Source organism: Varanus komodoensis, unplaced genomic scaffold (genome assembly GCF_004798865.1).
Source record: "Varanus komodoensis strain SLA01 unplaced genomic scaffold, ASM479886v1 scaffold31, whole genome shotgun sequence".
Lineage (NCBI taxonomy): Eukaryota > Metazoa > Chordata > Lepidosauria > Squamata > Varanidae > Varanus > Varanus komodoensis.
This window is the reverse complement of record NW_025335780.1, coordinates 9,171,702-9,189,725: the sequence shown is the minus strand read 5'-3', so window position 1 is coordinate 9,189,725 and position 18,024 is coordinate 9,171,702. Positions and strand designations below refer to the sequence as shown.

The 18,024-nt window shown below is 45.3% G+C and overlaps 1 protein-coding gene across 3 annotated transcripts in view; it reads left to right on the top strand.

Moving 5' to 3' along the window:
• The window catches only part of CLDN10 (claudin 10), a 51,527-nt gene that overhangs the window by 30,898 nt on the left and 2,605 nt on the right, over window positions 1-18,024 (top strand). For all 3 annotated transcript variants that reach the window (XM_044437783.1, XM_044437782.1, XM_044437781.1), the window contains exons 2-4: window positions 12,501-12,662; window positions 12,827-12,908; window positions 14,833-14,940. In XM_044437783.1, coding sequence (XP_044293718.1) covers window positions 12,501-12,662; window positions 12,827-12,908; window positions 14,833-14,940 — 352 coding nt within the window. The remainder of the gene's footprint in view (window positions 1-12,500; window positions 12,663-12,826; window positions 12,909-14,832; window positions 14,941-18,024) is intronic.

Below are 18,024 nucleotides of genomic sequence, written 5' to 3'. Positions count from 1 at the left end.
CTCATTCTGCCTCACTGTGGCCGGTTTCGCTGCTGAGGGAACGAGGGTGTGATAGAACAGAACGGACAAGCTTTGCAAGAGCTGGGAAGGAGCAATGTTCTTGCTTGGAATCAAGATATATGTTGGATCGAAATACTTGGAATTAGGATGCAGTTGCTTGGTTCGCACCAAGCAAAGATCCACTGAAACTAATCGGACTTAAGTTAATCATGACTAGAAAAGGACTGGCCTAAGAATGGCTCTGACTGAGTCTGACCCATGGAAGACCCCCCAATCAGAGCCCCCAACCTATTAGTCGATGTATTCAGGGAATAAGGTGGAAATATATATAACATAATAGAAGGCCACGTGTAATGAGTGTAAGAATTGGAAACAGGTCCAGGCTCAGTGGCGGGGAAGGACAGGCATCTTTCAGGGCTCATAACACATGGAACTACTGCTAGTGGCTGTGGATGCTAGGCCTGACGGACAGGTGATGCACAGGTGATGCTGAGAAGAAGTGATATTATGAGTGGCAATCACTGTCTTCCCACTGCCTGTCCAGAAGCAAAGTTGCCAGACGACTTTCTTGCTGCTGCCTTTCCACCCAGACAGCATCCTTACCTGCACCCCCCCCCCCGGTGCAAACGGAAAGAGCAACAACCCGGGAGGCCAGTAACCCCTATATTCACAGGGCAGCTTTCCTTTTCAACTCCATCAAGTACTGAACTCCACCCCGCAAATTGGTTCAGCACCATGGAGAGCTCCAATAAAGCTGCAAAACTGGGTTCTGCTGACATACGTAGGTGGCACCAGTTTCCCAGTGGCGGCACGCTGGTGAATTTGGTACTGGATTGTTGGAGGGTTTGTGGCAGCAGCAGTGTGGAGAAAGATGGGCATGCAGAAGTGCCAAAACTGACTGCCACCTTCTTCTGGGTGTGGAATACAAAGAGGATCTCAGTGGGAGCACTGTACTCTTTCACCACTGGTGATTGATGAGAGGGTGGCCTGGAAACTGGACCCCTGGAGCTAGTTTTGTTCAAAAGATAAGGGTGTATTTGCTTAGTGGTGCAATGCTATGTGTACTTAGACAGCATAAGGTCATACAGCTCCCAGCAGTCCTCAGCCAGCAGGTACTTAGTGGTTCCAGATGTTATAAACAAACAGTACAACGATTGTCTTCATGTCCTACAGCAACTTCTGAAGCTTTTGCTGTCCTTTGCTAGAAAGAGACTGCAGCGCTAGATAGAGTGGGAGTTTGTAAAGTAGGGGAGTCGTCGACCATGTGAATGTGTCCTTACATGCACATCTCCTGATTGTATGAATCTAGAAGCTAGAAGAAATATCAAGGAGGCCAGGAGTTCTGAAATGTGGAATTATTCAATTCCCCTCTTTGAATGGCACAGTTCCAAAAGGACTGCGTCTCACTGAGCCGTGCATAAGGTATAGCTGGGTTAACTCTGTAAGGTATGTTAGCCTAAGTGGTGGTGACTAATCCAAGGTGAGCTTTATAGATGAGTAGCAATTTGAAGCCAGGTTTTCCTGGTACTACTCCAAAACAATAACTACTACACCGTTGGGTTGTTACATGCAGTCTAGTTATCATCAATTTTCGGAGACCCTGTGAATGAATGCCAAACATCCTCTTCTTGGCAGCCCTGCTCAGCTCTTGTAAACTTCCTTTATGGAATTTTGCCGTCTCATATTTGATCTTCCTTCTCATAGCATGATTGCCTTCTTCAGGGATCTTGCCTTCGCATAATGTGCCTGAAGTACAACAGCTCCAGTTTCATCATTTTTGCTTCCAGGGCAAGTTATGGCTTGATTTGATTTGGTACCCACTTGTTCATCTTTCTGTCAGTCCAGGGTATTCGCAAAGCACCGTGTTCTGAACACATAAATTTTCTTCCTGTCAGTTTTCTTCACTGTCCAGCCTTCACACCCATAATACACCATACTGGTTCTATTAGTCAGGAGCCCATGAGGGTTTTTTCTTTTTCTTTTTGGAATAATATGTTCAGAAACAAACTAGGAACTAAAAGAAAAGTGGATTTGTACTCTATTAGATCACAAAAACCTATCCAAAATCCAACTTTATGTGGATATAGCATGTTTACAACATCTAAAAGAGCAAAGGGTAGAATTTGATGTGTTATGCATGATATTTTATTTCAAATATTATGTTAAATGTCTTTAAAAATAGAACTATATAATAGAAACAATTTTTACTATTAGCCCTAGGTATGTCCAGTGTCATAGCTAGGTTTGTTAGCTATGTCTTCTGAGTTCTCATATCTCTTGCCTGTACGTCCACTTGGTGGCATTAAGAAGATCTTCATGACCAGGTGTCTTATTTCAGAGGTGAAAAGCTTGTGGAATTTACTTTGTTTTTCACTCTAACTCAAAAATTTACCAACTGAGAATTATCCATGGAGAATTAAAGAATTCTGTGCCCAAGACATTGTCCCGAGTTGGTAACTGAAGAGGTGAACTGAAGAGAATTCAGAGTCCACCCACTCCTGTTTATCCCCATGTTTTCTTCATTCCAGGATTATAATTAAGGAGTGGGGAAGGGGAGTTATTTTGGTGAGACTATTCAAATGACCAGGAGTCTGAAATCATTGCTGATGTACTGCAAATTGCATGGAGACCTTCCAGTAGCTCCTGATCCATCTGCCTACCTGTGCATTCTGTGACATAATAGAAATCAATTTCTCATTTCCGCCTTCCAGTTTTCTTCTGGATCTTTTAGATATAGATCAAATGTCATGAAACTTCAGATTACAGAAACTGTTGGTGGATGTTTTTGAGGTGGACGGCTCCCACTTCTGGAGCTGCCACCCAAGTTTAGGATACAATCTTAAACAAGATTAATGTAATGCAAGATGTCTTTGACACTCAGCATGACAAAGAATCAGAGTCCAGTTTTCTGTTCCGTCCTGACTGACTGTTATTTTGTCTTCTTGCAGCGCAGAAGGCTGCTTTAGAAAGCTGCATCTGTGATAGCCAAAGGGAGCAGGTGACATAATATCTCAGATGAACAAAGTTAGCAAAGCAGGATTTGTGTGTTTGTGTGCACACAAAAGTCGGCAAGATCTCTCCTTCTGTGTTCCAGAATGGTCTCTTTAATAGTACTTTCCACCAATTTACCCAGAACAGATGGTAGGTTACCATCATTTCCTGGATCCCTGCAGAATTCCTTTATTAAAAATGGCATAACACTGGCCATTTTCCAGTTCTCTATTATAGTGGGCTGCTTTATGGATGTTATATTTATCTTTTTCTTAGAACATCAGCAATTCCACATTTAATTCCGTGAGAGCTCTTAAGTGGATATCATCCGGGCCCGGTGTTTGATTGTTGCCAATTTTTCAAAGTAGTCTAGAGAAGAGCATTTCCTGTCATCATTATTTGCCTCAGTTCCTCAGATTCCCTTTTGAAAAATATCAGCTCAGGGATGGGTATCTGCCCACTGTAGAGTTGTAGTTTGTGCCTGCCGCATTTTCTTCTTAATACAGACATATTTGGGGCCAATTCTACTGATGTTTTGAGGCTAAGCATTCATGCAACACTGCAAGTTTCAGGCTGATGACCTAGAAGTCTCTTGAAGCCTTGAGATTCTGTGAAGTCTTTTTCTCAGCTTGAAAGGCAAAATAGAGAGGTCTTCACCTTGTCTTCAGGGTAAAATATACACCACACCTATGAAACAGACCCCTTCCTAAACTTAAGCCTTCAGGGAGAGGAGAGGGCAAGAAAGCAGCACCTTTCATCTTAGATTTAGGGAGATCTCATGTAAAGGGTTAGGGTTTCTGTTTTTTTAATAGTTTTGCATCACAGAAAATTTCAGCAGGCTTTTTTTTTTTTTTTATAAGCCTTGCAGGAACACCAGGGTTTGGACCCAGACTAAGTAATATGGAGAGAAGACTGGTTGAAATCAATCGTGTCTAACCGAAGCCTCACTGATTTCATTGTCTTTGCTCTAAGTGTAATTAAGTCTGGAATTAAACTACCCCTGAAGTTTGTAGGCTGAGTTTTGATAAACAAAGAAGTATGAAGATAGATGCAGTACAAAATCAACCTGTGGACCTCCACCTGCTATAGTCAGCTGACATTTTCTCCACATAATTCAGGTCAGGGACTAGTGAAATCCAAGTACAAAGCTATGAAATGCCATCTTATTATTTGCAAAAGAAACACATTTGGAGTGCGACAGCTATGGAAAGCAGGTGTGCCTGTGTCTGCATTAATTGCACAGTAGATGCAGATATTGATAATATCAGAAATGAATGGAGAAGCAGGTGATTTGCTGTGGTTTGCAGAAGTGGATCAGAAGTGCTGAAATATTATCCATGGTCTATGTCTGAAATGAAATATTTCCTAGGAATGAAGTCTACCTAAAAGCCTCACTTTCTGATCTTGAAGCACTCCCTGAAATCTTAGATTTGTAGGACATTCGGGATTACTTCATATGGGTGGATCTTTATTCTGTGATGAATAACAGCACAGTTTCATATACAGTATATCTGCTCAGAAACAAGCAGTAATTTGCAACCTAAATGGCACTTTTATTTCAGTATTAGGACTTAGCTCATCATGCACTGTTAAGAGGATCCAGAGTCTAGCCTGGCAAAGCTTAATCTAAGTCTTTATTAACCCATTTTAGACTCGTGAAATAACTTCACTCATTTAAAGTTTAGGTATGGGAAACAGATAAAGTTCCTTTCTATGGTGACTCTCTACGTATGATAAATAATGTTTAGGCTATTGTATTGAGGTCATCTTTGGGGGTATCCTTTAGGTACACCCACCATATGATGTAAAGCAGGTAGTGACTACTCAGTGGTGACACCCCAAACCCTCTTCCATATTCCAATACTCTTAACTCTGGCTTGGTTTTATTGTGATTCTGATTTTGCCTTTTATTGTCTGATTTTCTTGGAACACTGCACTGGAAACATGGCCGAAATGTCGTAGAAAAGTAGAAACATGTATAGAATATATGAATAAAAATATGTTGTTTGCATGCAGCTATCTATATCAGGGTCTATTGAAAAAGTATTCATGAACTCCTTGTCAATTAATCAGTTTGTAGGACCTTACCCTACCCAGCTTCTCCTGATGTATCACTGGATCCGTGCCATGTAATCAGCGCATGTTGCTGTTGTCTTTTAATTTGTTTGCTAATAGCTATTCTGAACACATTTTTACTCTTTGTAAAAGTTTGTACCTCTAAGTGTTGTGACTTTGTCATACTTCTCAAATCTAGTGACAGATGTTTTAATGTCATGAAGTGGAGTTGTTGCAAGGATAAAACATGATAACCCATGTATGCCCCGAGTTTCTTAAAGAAAAGGCAACGTGATCACAGATGCTGCCAAGTACCCTTTGGGTCTCCTTGCACTTCTGAATTGCAGTGGTAATTTGGCTTTGAAAGGTGGTGCAGCTCAGAATCACCTCTTGACCCGGAGAGGGTGTGCAGGTCTTCCTGGCTGTTGATGTTGAAGAATGGCCTTCTGCCCTGTGGCTCTTAAGGAAACCAAACCCATCTTCAGCTTGGCAGGTGATGGAAGCTGCAACCTCAGTTCTGCTTTAGGGTTCTTTCTAAAAATTATGTTTCAGTCTGTTACCCTCGTCCACGGGACATAGGAAGAAACTTTCTGAACTGCTTAAGTCTTGCAGTTTGTGCTGGGGACATAGGCTGGACAGATTCATGAGGCTGGAGGCCACCAGTTGCAACTAGCCTTGTGGGATCTTGCCAAATATTTTTCACTGGGTTGATTCCTGAATACTCTTATTTAATATCCCTTTATAATCTCTTTGTATGGCACCAGTTTGGGCATGCAGATGTTTCTCGGAGTATTTCTGTGAAGCCAGAAGAATGGAGAGAGGTTCATACACATTGTGGGTTTGCATTACATTTAGTCAATGTTTGGACATTTCTGCGAAGCATTTCTCCACATGCGAAGAGATTTCTCCACTCAGGAATTCTGTACTCTTGGCTTTTGCTTCCAAGCTCACTGGTAGCAACACTGAAGACAACTGGGGATCTGGCAGGATTCATGGGGCTCCAAGCAATTATTCAACGGATGATTCTTCTGCCTTTATGAGAAGTAGACGGAAACTTGGCAAGGCAGATTTGCCATACATGTAACCCTTCGGGTCCCTGGGGAGTCGCCATAACTGCATTGCACTGCACACAAATCACCGTGCTGTATTTCGAGCTAGAAACAAATGACCTTGATCCGGCAAGAGCAATGGCCTACCCACACCTGTTAGTGCAAGCAATTGCATCATTTTCTTTTGCCTTTCCACCTGATTTGCAGGGCAGGTGTTGAGGAATGTGTCATTTACAACTTGCCAGCATTTGCAGCCGGGGGGAAGGGAGTGGAATGGCTGGCATTGGCCTTTGATCAGCCAGTGGAACAACAGACATCGGTCGGTCGGTCGGTCGGTCGGAGAGATGTTTAATCCGAGTGAGCTGGGGGAGAGAAACTCTTTTGCCACATGAGAGGATCTTGGAGGTCACGCAGGGCGACATGATGAGAAGGATTAGTAATGGCGAGTTTTGAGCTGTGAGTGGGTGTGGACCCCCCCCCCTCGTGTGTTCTGGCAGTCGGACAAGGGGCTGGCCAAGTGATCTTGGTATAGCCCTTTGACTGGAGTGTTACTCCGTGGGTTTCTTCACGTAATTTCTCAGTAGCGCCCCTGTGCTTGAGGGAACAGATTCAAGAGGAAGACAGGGGCTTCTTGAGAAAATGGGATTTTTAACAAATATTCTGGGGCAAAGAAAGCTGCACTTGCTAACATGCAGTCTTCATCAGCCTGTCGCCTGCAGAACATCCAGCTGCCTTGCAGCTTTAACAATGGAGGCAAGCTCCCCGCTACACAGCGTATGACAGAGGTCACCAAAGAGCCCAGATGAAGAACTGAGCTTTGGGTTACCTGTGCAGGTTGCTTTCATGGCCTAAATTCCTTGTCTTACGTGGCCACCTCTGTACCCCGAGGCGTTTTCTGCTTGATTCTTGGCTTTAGGCACATTCAAAGATCTTTTGGGGAATCTTTGCATTTGCCAGGTATTCCCTCACCTTTGGGAGTCTGACTGCATGACTGTCAAGGTAATTATTGTCCCCCCAGTCTGTGACTCCGTGCTGGTTTAGACAGCTGGTCATGCCCGTCTGTCTCTGCTCCTCCCCTTTCTTCGCAGCAAAGCCCGTGTGGGGCAGTGATGAATGGCAGCCATATTGTTTTTAGCTAGTGCAAGTTATTTTGCTTGAGCTGAGTATTTACCATTTTGCCTAGGAGATTTAGCCATAAATCAAACCTGAGAGGACCTCTGGGTAAACACCTTCATGCTTCAGCACACTTAATGGGTTAATTAGCTACTAACAGTGCCAATAAATTGAACCTGTCAGAAAATAATGGCCCCTTTAGCCAGTTTTGATCTACAGGTGTAGGTAAAGAATGCAACCCAGAAAGAAATCATGGAAGAAGAGAAAACTGAGGGTGAGGGGAAGCTTTGGAACGAATACCCACAGTTAATAATAATTAAGTTAAATAATTTAATTAAACCAGTTCTGCACAACTTGTGACTTCAGAATCCCAGCTTGGTGGCCATGTTTGGCCTTTGTGTGCTTGCTACCTGTACGGAACTGGAAAAAGAGAAAGACGGGGAGCTCTTGAACCCCCAGTAAACCCAACATCTGCTCCTGAGCTGCATGTGAGATTTGCATGAGAGCCTGAAGGTTGCACATGTGTTTTTGTCACTAAGTAGAGGCCAGAGATTTGCTTAAAGACCATTTCAAACTTTGATTGAAGTGCCAGTTTGGAAGACTTAGTAAAAAGTACACCTTTTCACATATCATTATGTCTAACATGCGATGGAGAATGTATTCCGTAACGTACATTTTTCTACAGAGGTCATGCAACAGGGAGTTGCCTTCATAATATCTTTTGTTTAGATGACCCTGCCTCTTGCACAGGTGGTGCTATTCCTGGCCTAGAGAGAAGAGCTTCACTGGCAAGTTATCTGAACATCAGGCTGCTGTTTAACGGAGGGCTGGGAAATCTGGGCCTTGCCAGATGTTTTGACCAGCACCTCCCTTCTGCCCTAGCCATCTGTCCTCCCTTACAGAGGGCTGTTTCAGGCCCTGCCAGCAGGTACTTGAAGGCGACCTTATTTGAAAGGCTTTCCCTTCCAATCCTAGTGTAAAGGAAAGATCCACGAAAGCTGTTTCCCATCCACAACAACCCCCGAAAAGCAGACTGGCCAGGAAGGCAAAGGTCCCTTGGTCATAGCCTTCTACACCATGGTGAGAGAAGGTGTGTTACAATAATCAGCTATACATTTCCATCTCTGTATGCAAATAAGCACATGCAAATTTTATGTGAATGCTGCCCTCTCTGATCTGTTTTTTGGGTGATGTGTTTCCTGCTGTTTCGCCAGGCAGCGTGGCACTGATCACTCCGTGCACATGCGATCCAGTTACAAAAGTCGGTCTATTTCAGGGGTGCAGAACCTCGGGCCACGAGGCCCTCCAGTCTGGCCCATGCAGGCTCTTCCAGTTCCCCTGGAGAAGTCCCCACCGAGGGTCTTCCTTCCATCAACACCCGTGTGTGTCGGGAGAGGAATCCTCAGTGTGATCTCCGATCTGAGACAGCAGCAAGGGGAGAAGAGGCGGAGGCCAGCAGGCACTGGGCCAGCCCCAGCCCCGCGACAGCAGCCGCTGCTCCCCACGCAGCCCCATCTTCTCCCTGCGCACTGCCTCCTTCCCACAAGGGAAGAGAGCGGATCCCAGGCACTGCGGAGCCCCTTTTTGCTCCCCATCAGAGGAGTGGCAGGTGTTGATCTGGCTTGGCTGCACGCAGAGATTCCTGAGCGGTCCCTGGCCCAAGCCAAGGTGGCAGATCTGCCCAGTGTTTCTCCCAGACAGCAGGTGTCGCTGGGGCATGGCCACACACCTGGATGCCATGCCGCAAGCAGAGGGCGAGGTGGGGAAGCAATCCCGCATGCTCTCTCCCTACTCAGAGATGTTCTTCCCCTCCGGTGCCTTGATTCAGAAGCGTGAGATTAAGAGGGCGCATGTCGAAACGTGACTCAGACACCTTTCTCTCCTGCCCTGTCCCAGAACTAGGAACAGCATAACAACATAGATGCATTTGCTGAGAAGTGGATGTGCTGCATTCAGCTTACTGGCAATCAGCAAAGTGAAGCAAAGGGAACTACTGAAAGTTCACTTGAATGAGGTCATGAAGAATAATTGTGCGCTTTGGCAGTGGCTAATCTTGATCAAATCGCCTAGCTCTTTCCCAAAATAGCACTAGATAAATATTTACCTTGCTTTCTTAAAAGGCCAGGTCAGCCTCTTCAGCTGTCCCTGCTCGAGGCTCCTTTAATTGACACCACGGGGCTTCTGCAGACTAGAGTCAAAAGGCTGCGACATCCTGCCTTTACCTATAGAGTGCCATGGTTTATTATCTATAGAGTGCCATCCATGGCACTACACCATGGCAGGTACCTGCCCCAAGGAGTGTATATCCTAAAATTTGCCACAGCAGAAGCGATAAAGGGTGGTCTGGAAGGGTGATAAGGGTGTCACTGTGGCTTATTTCCAGCAAGGTCTTTGGGAAGGCGCTGCTTTCCGTCTCCTGCTGTGGCCGATGAAGCAGCCTGCATGCTCTGTGCTATGCCTGGAGTCTTGCCGAGGGGCGGTGGCGCATGGGAAGGGCAAGACCGAGAGAGGAACCCCTTCTGCCATGCCCTGCTGCGCTGGGATCGCTGACCCACAAACCCACGTCCTGAGCTGCTCCCCCACCTGCCCTGGATTGAAATGGTGCCTTGTGGCCATTGCACTGCCTCCCTCCAAGCCAAGCTCTTCGTGGTGGTTGTTTGCCTGGCAGCACGAAGCCGGGCAACTCGATACTGGAGACCAATGCAGGAAATTGGGGTGGGGATCAGACAGAATCCCTGGATCCCCAGATATTGATAGGCTCAAGGGCCATGGCATCCAAGCAGGATGGGAGGTGGAGTCTAGCAACGTCTGGTTGCCCAGGCATTGGGAGCTCCTTTTCTGCCCCCTCATGCTGCTTCTTTGCTTAAAATCCCCTGGAAGCTGTTTTTTGATGTACAAGGAAACAGATGCAGCGATGCCACTTGGGCTCTAGTTTTGACAGAAAAGCCGTGCGTGTTTCTTCGAACTCTACTCCGGTAATCTAGGAGATGCAAAGTGGGTTCCAGAATCATTAAGCTTGTTGCTGGGATTAAGTTGGCTAACTTGGAGCAGTTCAGCTCACTAGACCTGCGGCTAATGATACTCAGGATCCTAAGTATCTCAGTTCTAAAAATGAAGAAATCTCTGTTTCTTGTGATTGCCGTGAAGCGCTTTGAAAACATATATTTGGAATCTGTCCTACACTCAGTGTTGGCAGGATGCAAATGAGAAAATTAACATTTATTTTTAAATATCCTGACAGAGTGGGAGACAAGATTGCTGCAACTGCTTTTGCTTTGTCAGCCCAGCCCTTTTGTGGAAACCCCCGTTTCATGTGCATCGAAACACCTCTGAGTCCAGTATTGCAAGCACTGGTGCAGGGCAAGCATAAAAGACCAAGGAACAAATTGGTGAAAACAGTAGAAGCTACCTTGTTAGTGCACTTGAAGACAATCATAACTCAGTCCTGTTTCATGGGCTTCTCTCTCCAGCATAAACAAAGCCCTGTTCCCTCCTCTATAAAAACTGCCTTATAAGCAGCCAAGTACATCTGCCCCTTGCTAGCCAAAGTTTTGAGACCGTTTACCCAACCTGTGCCAACGTGGTGTTGCTTGAAAGCCTTTGGCATAAAGATCATGTAACAGTTTGCTTTTCTGTTTAGCAAAAATTCTCCATGTATAAGAAACAGTCATTTCCCCAAGTCTCTAAAGCTTACCACAACACTCGGGAGGAAGGGTGAAGGTCTCAACGAAAGGTCTGTGAATTCAGCAGGAGGGGGTTAAGGTTCAGTCTTGAAAACTTCTGTGCAAACAGCTGATCCAGTGCAGTGACTGGGGGTGATTCCTTTGCTACGGCAAGGTTTCTTTGCGTCATTGCTGCGATGTCAACACTCACAAGTGATGACATCTGTCTAGGGAGGCAGGCAGGCAGGCAGAGTAGGAGGTGGCAGGGAGAGATTTGGCAGTTGAATAATTACAGAACATTTACTTGTATTGCGTTTTAAGTGTTACGGTTGCCACATGGGCTTGGAAATAGTTCACACAGATTTCAAGTTAAGCAAACACGAGTTCTTGAAAACTGCAGCTGCTTTTCTGCTACTTTTAGCAGGACTTCAGCATGAGGCAGGCCAAAATGAGCCACTAATATACCTCTGCAAACCAGGCAGTCTTTGCAAGGTCAGGACCTGGACTTGGCGCCTGCAACAAGATTGTGCTTAGAGCTACAGGAGTCAAGCTGGGGTGGGGGGCATGTAGAGAAAGAACAAAGAAGCAGGAGAGATTTGACTGCCAACATCATCAGCCTCTAGCCCTGGGATCAAACATTTATCATAATAAAGGAGGAAGCTTGCCTGCCATTGCCATCGTGCCAAGACTGAAATCTAGACATCTGAAACTTGGTATGAGTGGGGTGTGCACCTCAAAGTCATTACGCTTTTTAAAAACATCAATTACTTTTTATTGATTATAGTGAGTCCATGTGGCTGAAGTCTCTCTCCAGCAGCATCTCCAGCCACCAATAGACATCTGGGGAAGTTACTGGCCCCAGAAAGAGAGGTCTCAGTCCCTGGCCTGCTGCAGTGGGACAGCCCCTCTGTTTCAAGGGAGTGGACAGGTCCCCTCCTCAGGGGGCCTTGGGGGCACACGGTGGCCAGGCTGAGGATGCCAGAGGGCATGGCTTCACTCAGATGGGGCAGGCACAGGGTGACTGGAAGCCTTTGCTAAGGACTGTCCCACTTGGGGTATCCCTCTGCTAATGAGCAATGAAGCTGACCCTGTGTTTGCCGTTCCAAGTGGACTTTCTTATGCATCAAAGAGCAAGACTGGATTCAGAGCTGAGCTTGGCTGCCCAACCTCTGCACTTGCTTAGAAGTCACCAGGTTTGGTGTCCTCCAGCCAAAGAGGACGGATGTTGCACTCTGTTCGCAACTGGTGTGAGGGGCCAGCTTCGGTTGGTAATGCAAGCACATGCACTGTTTTTGATCGCCCATCAAACGGGGGCAAATTGCAGTTCTGATACCTGCTCTTGAAGCCACAGCTTGGAAACTGCAAGCATGTTGAGGGCTCGAATGCTTCCTTCCCCTTCTCCCTGTACATTTCTCCGCGTAGGCCTATCTCCACGCTGACATCCATTATTAACAGGATGCAGACGTAAAGCTGAACCATGGTTGAGGCTCTCAGTGCAAGGACGGGCCAATTTGCATGGGGGGCAGGAGGGGTGTATGGTTGCCAGTTTGCATGGCACGGAGACCCTGGGGCTGTGAGAAAAGCCATTGGCGGCTGAACGGATGCCGTCTTTTCTTGTTTGCCTCCACAGGTTACATCCAAGCTTGCAGAGGACTCATGATCGCCGCGGTCTGCCTTGGATTTTTCGGCTCTGTGTTTGCACTGGTTGGAATGAAGTGCACAAAAATCGGGGGCTCTGACCAGACCAAAGCTAAAATTGCTTGTTTTGCTGGGCTGATTTTCATTCTTTCTGGTAAGTAGGACATGATAAATGCAAGATGTTTTCAGGTCTGTTGGGACGCATGCCATCAAAGTGATGGAGAAACTGGTATGGATTTCATGTGTCCATGGGGTCAGATGTACATGTTTGGTTCAGGTTCCAGTTACTGAAATGTTGCTTCCCTGATGCATTTTTAGGGCTGAGCGCATTGACCGGTTGCTCCCTGTATGCAAACCGAATCACATCGGAGTTCTTTGACCCTACATTTATTGCACAAAAGTAAGTACTTTGGGGAAAAGGTGGAGCTTTTTTCAGAGAAGTATAGGGACATCGCAGCTTCTGATGTCATTGGAAAGTCAAATGTCCACATAATTCATTGCCACAATATGGGAAGTGTTTAAGTAGACGCTCGAGGGCCACCTATCAGGCATGATGTTATAATCTGCAGGAGTTTGGACTAGATGATCTTTGAGGTCTCCTCCAACTCTGTGCTTTCTTGCAGTTAGGTATACAGGTGAATACAAGCAACCTGGAGGTGCCATCTCCCATTAAAAGAAATGATGATGAATGTGCCTGCCAGTTGCTGCTGAGGGATTGGCACGTATCTGTAAGATTTGCTCTTCCAGTGGAAGAAGAGACAGCTGTCCTGCCTTCACACCAGCACCAAGCCCCTACTGCCTGCCATGTAGGAGGCCTGCTTTTTTCAATGGGAGATGGTTTACGAGCAGATGAAACAAAGGCTGTCTCTTTTTCCACTGTAATATAAATTTAAAGGTATCCGTGCATGTTTCCCAGGTCATACCCTGGCAACTCTAAACATAAAGATTTGGAGTTGGTTGAATAAATGGCTGAGGCTTGAGTGATTTGCAGACTATCAAGCCTTTCTTGACAGCAAGCAAGCAACTGCAGCAAAAGAACAGTTATGTGATTTATGAAATACGTTTGAAAGGTTTGGGGGAGTCAAAGACATCCTCCTATGTAAATCAGCCTTCACAAATGTAATAAAAAATACTTCCCTGGCGGTTGCACTCATTATCAGCAGATCGAAGCAAAGGAACAGAGTAAGGCATTAAGATGGGTGTATTACAGATCTGATAAGCTCTACTCTACATATGTTGGGCAGAAGTCTCGGAAAATATCCTTTGGTATGTACATAGAAAGGGGATCCTAGAGCAAAACAAGCTAGAAGTTTCCCTGGAAGCAAAAATGGCAAAACGGAAGCTGTCACGCTTTGCCACATCATGAGAAGGCAAGGCTCATTGGAGAAGACGATCATTTTAGGGAGAGGCAGAAGGCGGCAAGGAAGACCAGCTATGAGATAGGTCAAGCCCACCAAGGAAGCCACGAGCTTTTGCAGGGCACATTCAGATAAGATCTGAGCAGTGCTGTCAAGGCCAGGAGCTTTTGGAGGGCACCTTCAGCGACAGCTTGATGGCATATAGCAACGACAGCGTACATAGCAAGGTTAACTGCAGAAAAACAGACAGAAATGTAACTCACGGTGTTACCATGGATGAATCTTTAGCATGCTGCTTCTTCCAAGTCAGCTCAAACTGTGAAGTGCTCATAACCAATAAGCCCATTTTGCCCAAGGTCTGAATATGCAGGATATCCAACTGTGCTAAAAGCTGTTTGCTTCTGGGCCAGGCTAGTGATGACAGCTGAGATCCAGCCAAAGATTAAATATTTGCCTGCCAACACAGTTACCTTAATAGATGCCCAACAGACTGCAGCATTAGCAAGAACACCGTGACTCATTTGACACTAATGTAAGCCACTCTTGTAAGCTAAATTTCTTTAGATGTGAATGGCCATTGCCCAGCAAGAAGACTTGGTGCCTTGCTCCTTGAACCAGAAAAATGATCTTTTACATTGAGCTATCTATTGAGATTGGAAGTGAATTCCATTCAGATCGATTGGGTGTGTTTCCATGTCAATGGTAGTTTGTTGCCAGTGGTTCTAGACCTATAACCAGTGGTGAATGGGAGAAGACAAGACATTTGGGGAAAAGCAGAAGTTCTGATGACTTTGTTGTTCCCTTTTGCAATATAGCATGCATTGGTTTTGCAACCTTATTTAGTAAAATATGTTAATATGTTGGGTGGCTTTGTTTATCTTTGTCACACCCTCCAAAAATGAGATCAGTGAAACCTATTTGCTGATTAAACTATTTACTAAGCATGGATGTATCACTTTCCTGCAGGTATGAATTAGGAGCAGCTTTGTTCATTGGATGGGCTGGAGCATCACTTTGCATAATTGGCGGCAGTATATTCTGCTTCTCAATTGCCGAAAACAATAAAACTCCAAGGTACAGAACACACCAGCTTTATTGAAATTAATGCATTAGCATATTTCTAATTATTAAATGTGTAAGAAGGTAAGCTACGCAGATCCAGTTTGCATATCTTTCAAAAACAACTTTACGGTTAGGGTTTGGGAATGATTGGTTGAAAGGAAAAAGGGGGGATTTAACTGCTTCAGTCCCCCTCCCCTTTAAGGAAAACACTTGTTTGAGTCTGCTTATCTGTATAAGGCTTCAGCAATATGTTAGATGTCATCTGGCAGAAGCTGATAGCAAAGCCTTCCATTGTGCCACGTAGGTGCCTTAATCTCTCCTCTCGATAGGGGTGTAGGGACACGTGTGGTGCAGTGGTTAGGGTGTTGGATGAACCCAGGGGATCTGAGTTCTAGTCCCCAGTCAGCTATGAAGCCCACTGGATGACTTTGGGCCAGTCACGGACTCAGCCTAACCTGCCTCAGAATCTATGAGGACAAAAGGGAGAAGAGGAAGATGGTGTATGCCTCCCTGGATACTCTGGAGAAAGGGCAAGTTAGATACACAATGAATAAATATTGTATTGTTTGTGTTTCTAGGAATCTTGAATCACATGATTTAGGAATCTGAGCTAACATCTTTGCATCTGCCAAACATTTTCCTGCTCTTTCAGGAGGGTAGACATGGGATTCCCAGAATGAAATGCAGAAAACCACCTGCCTTTATCTTCAAGTAGGACACATTGAGTAGGACAGGTTGTTATGACTGTCCTCTCCCCTTCTGCCCAAGATCTGTTGCTTACCCTCCTCCTCCATCAGCTGAAGCAGGTGGGGCTTTGGCTTTGCCCAGCCAATATGGCGGAGCAGGGTAAATGGGATCTGGTCAGGCATGAGGCAGGAAACATGAGGCAACAGCTCCTGCTGTATTGATGCTGTTGAAGATAAAGGTTGCAACCTGGCATTCTCTCATTGACTGTAAAGGATAAGTTCATTTGAAGGATGTCTTGAAAGCTAACAGACTAGCTTAGGGGGGAAAATAACACAGGTACCAACTGAGGGGCAAATGAGTTTCTTTTTCCATTTCCATAATGGTTGCATTATGGAGGAGTTCTGAGGGGCCTGGGCTCTCCCTACCATCTGTAGGGACAGCATATTATTAGAAACAAAACACTGTATGACTTTCTTCTGGGTAGAAATCCATAGGGTCTTCAACCTTTTTTGGGACTAGTGAGTACATTTAGCATTTTGAAAAAAATCTGATCGCCAGTAACATAAAATGGCTGTGTTGTTAGAAGTGTCCATGTGTGGAAAGGCGGTCATGGTGGGTGCAGCTAAGCACAAAACACTCATTTCCATAGTCTTTGGGCTCATCTAGAGCCCAGAGGCATTCTGGGAATGGAGATGTGGGTGGTGGGTTCACAACCCCAACTTAAAGGTAAAAAAAATAAAACTTGGGAGCAGCAGGGAAGTGTAGAAATGATCAAAGCTGGTTCTGTTGGAGACCTTAGAAAAATACTTTTAGGTTTAAATAAGGGGCTTGCGCTTGTTGCCACAAATTTGACTTTATTTCTTCGGACATCAGCTCCCCCACCCCAGCCCCTTTTCTTGGCTGTGTTTTCAAAGGATAGAGATGCTGCAGATAATTGGAAAGCTGCATCTCCAATTTAAAAGAACTGCAGGTCAAGTAAAACCTCTCAAAGCTGCCACTGCTGCCCTGCTTGAGAACTAGGATGGTCTCCATTTTTCTGACACGGCTCCAGACATGCAAACAGTAAACAGGTGTAATGTTTGCGGGCAGGTGGGAAATACTGTGACCTGCTCTAATGTTAATGTTGCAACAGGGTGAAAGGTGTGGGGGCAGGCCAAGGAAAAAACGTGACCACCCTATGTTAGGATGTATCCCACAAACCCAACTCTGTTGTTTGAGAGAGATGTGTAATTATGAGATGAGATCCTTCTCTCCCTTGGGTTGCCAATTAACTCTTGATTTTCTAGTTTTTGTTCCCGTGGGGCTATTGGTTCTTTGACCTGTATGTTTTGGTAACCTTAGGGCAGCTTCAGATCTCCACTCTGATGTTTAGCCATGGGAACGCTCCCAAGGGTCTGAACACAATTTGGAGATGGGTGTGCTGTGAGAATCCCTAAGTTTCTTTGGGATAATTGATTGTGTCTTACAGGTAAATGTGGGCATGCGCTCTGATGGCATTTCATGATTCTAAGCCACAGGACAGCATTTCTGTGTCTGAACCGTGTAACACAGAAGCCCTGAAATGGTTTTTGATTCTCATTCCATAATGTTAATGTGGTCCTAGCACAACTTCTTTAGAGGACTGGCAAAGTATTAACTTTATTCCTGTTAAACTGTTGCCTTGAAAGAATGCAGCAGTTGACTCTGAACAGCTACTTGAATTGCAGCAGGCCAGACAACTTGACCTACTCCGCTTGTTATGGGAACCCTGCAGTGCTAGGAAACCGGGGGATACTGTGTACCCCCCGTGGAGGAACCGAGAGCTATGGAGCAGAGGTGGAATGGGGGAGGGATGGATGATGGCACCAATGGCTGATCCGTTTCAGGTTCCAGTGCTACGTATTAAGAAAAAAGGAGTCTAGCTACCCTATCAGTGTAATCATTCCTAGCTTCATCCAGTCATCACACTTGTCAAGAGGTTGCATGGAGTTAATGTGACTCCAGTATTCTATTGGTCTAATTGAACTAGTTTGCTTTTAAAATGAGCTTTGTAAAACAAGCTGCTAGGAAACTGCAGTCTCCTATAGAGTGAATAATTGGCTCGGGCTGACCTTTCCATATACACACTTGAGAATACATCAACCACATGGTCCCTTGCAGTCCTAGTAGCAAGCTGATCAACCACCCAATTCAGGGGCCCAATCCCACCAATTCTTTATGAAACATTTGTGCATGTCTGCTCAGCAGCCAGCCCATTCAGCAGTAAGCTCCACTTAGTTCCGTGCATGCATAGAACTGGGCTACAAGCTTGGTCTCATGTAGGTCTACTCAGAAGTAAATCCAACTGTACTCACATTGCTTATGCTCAGGCAAATATGGGATTGCCAGCCTAAGACGTTAAGTATGAACTGAAAATGCTAATGAAACGAT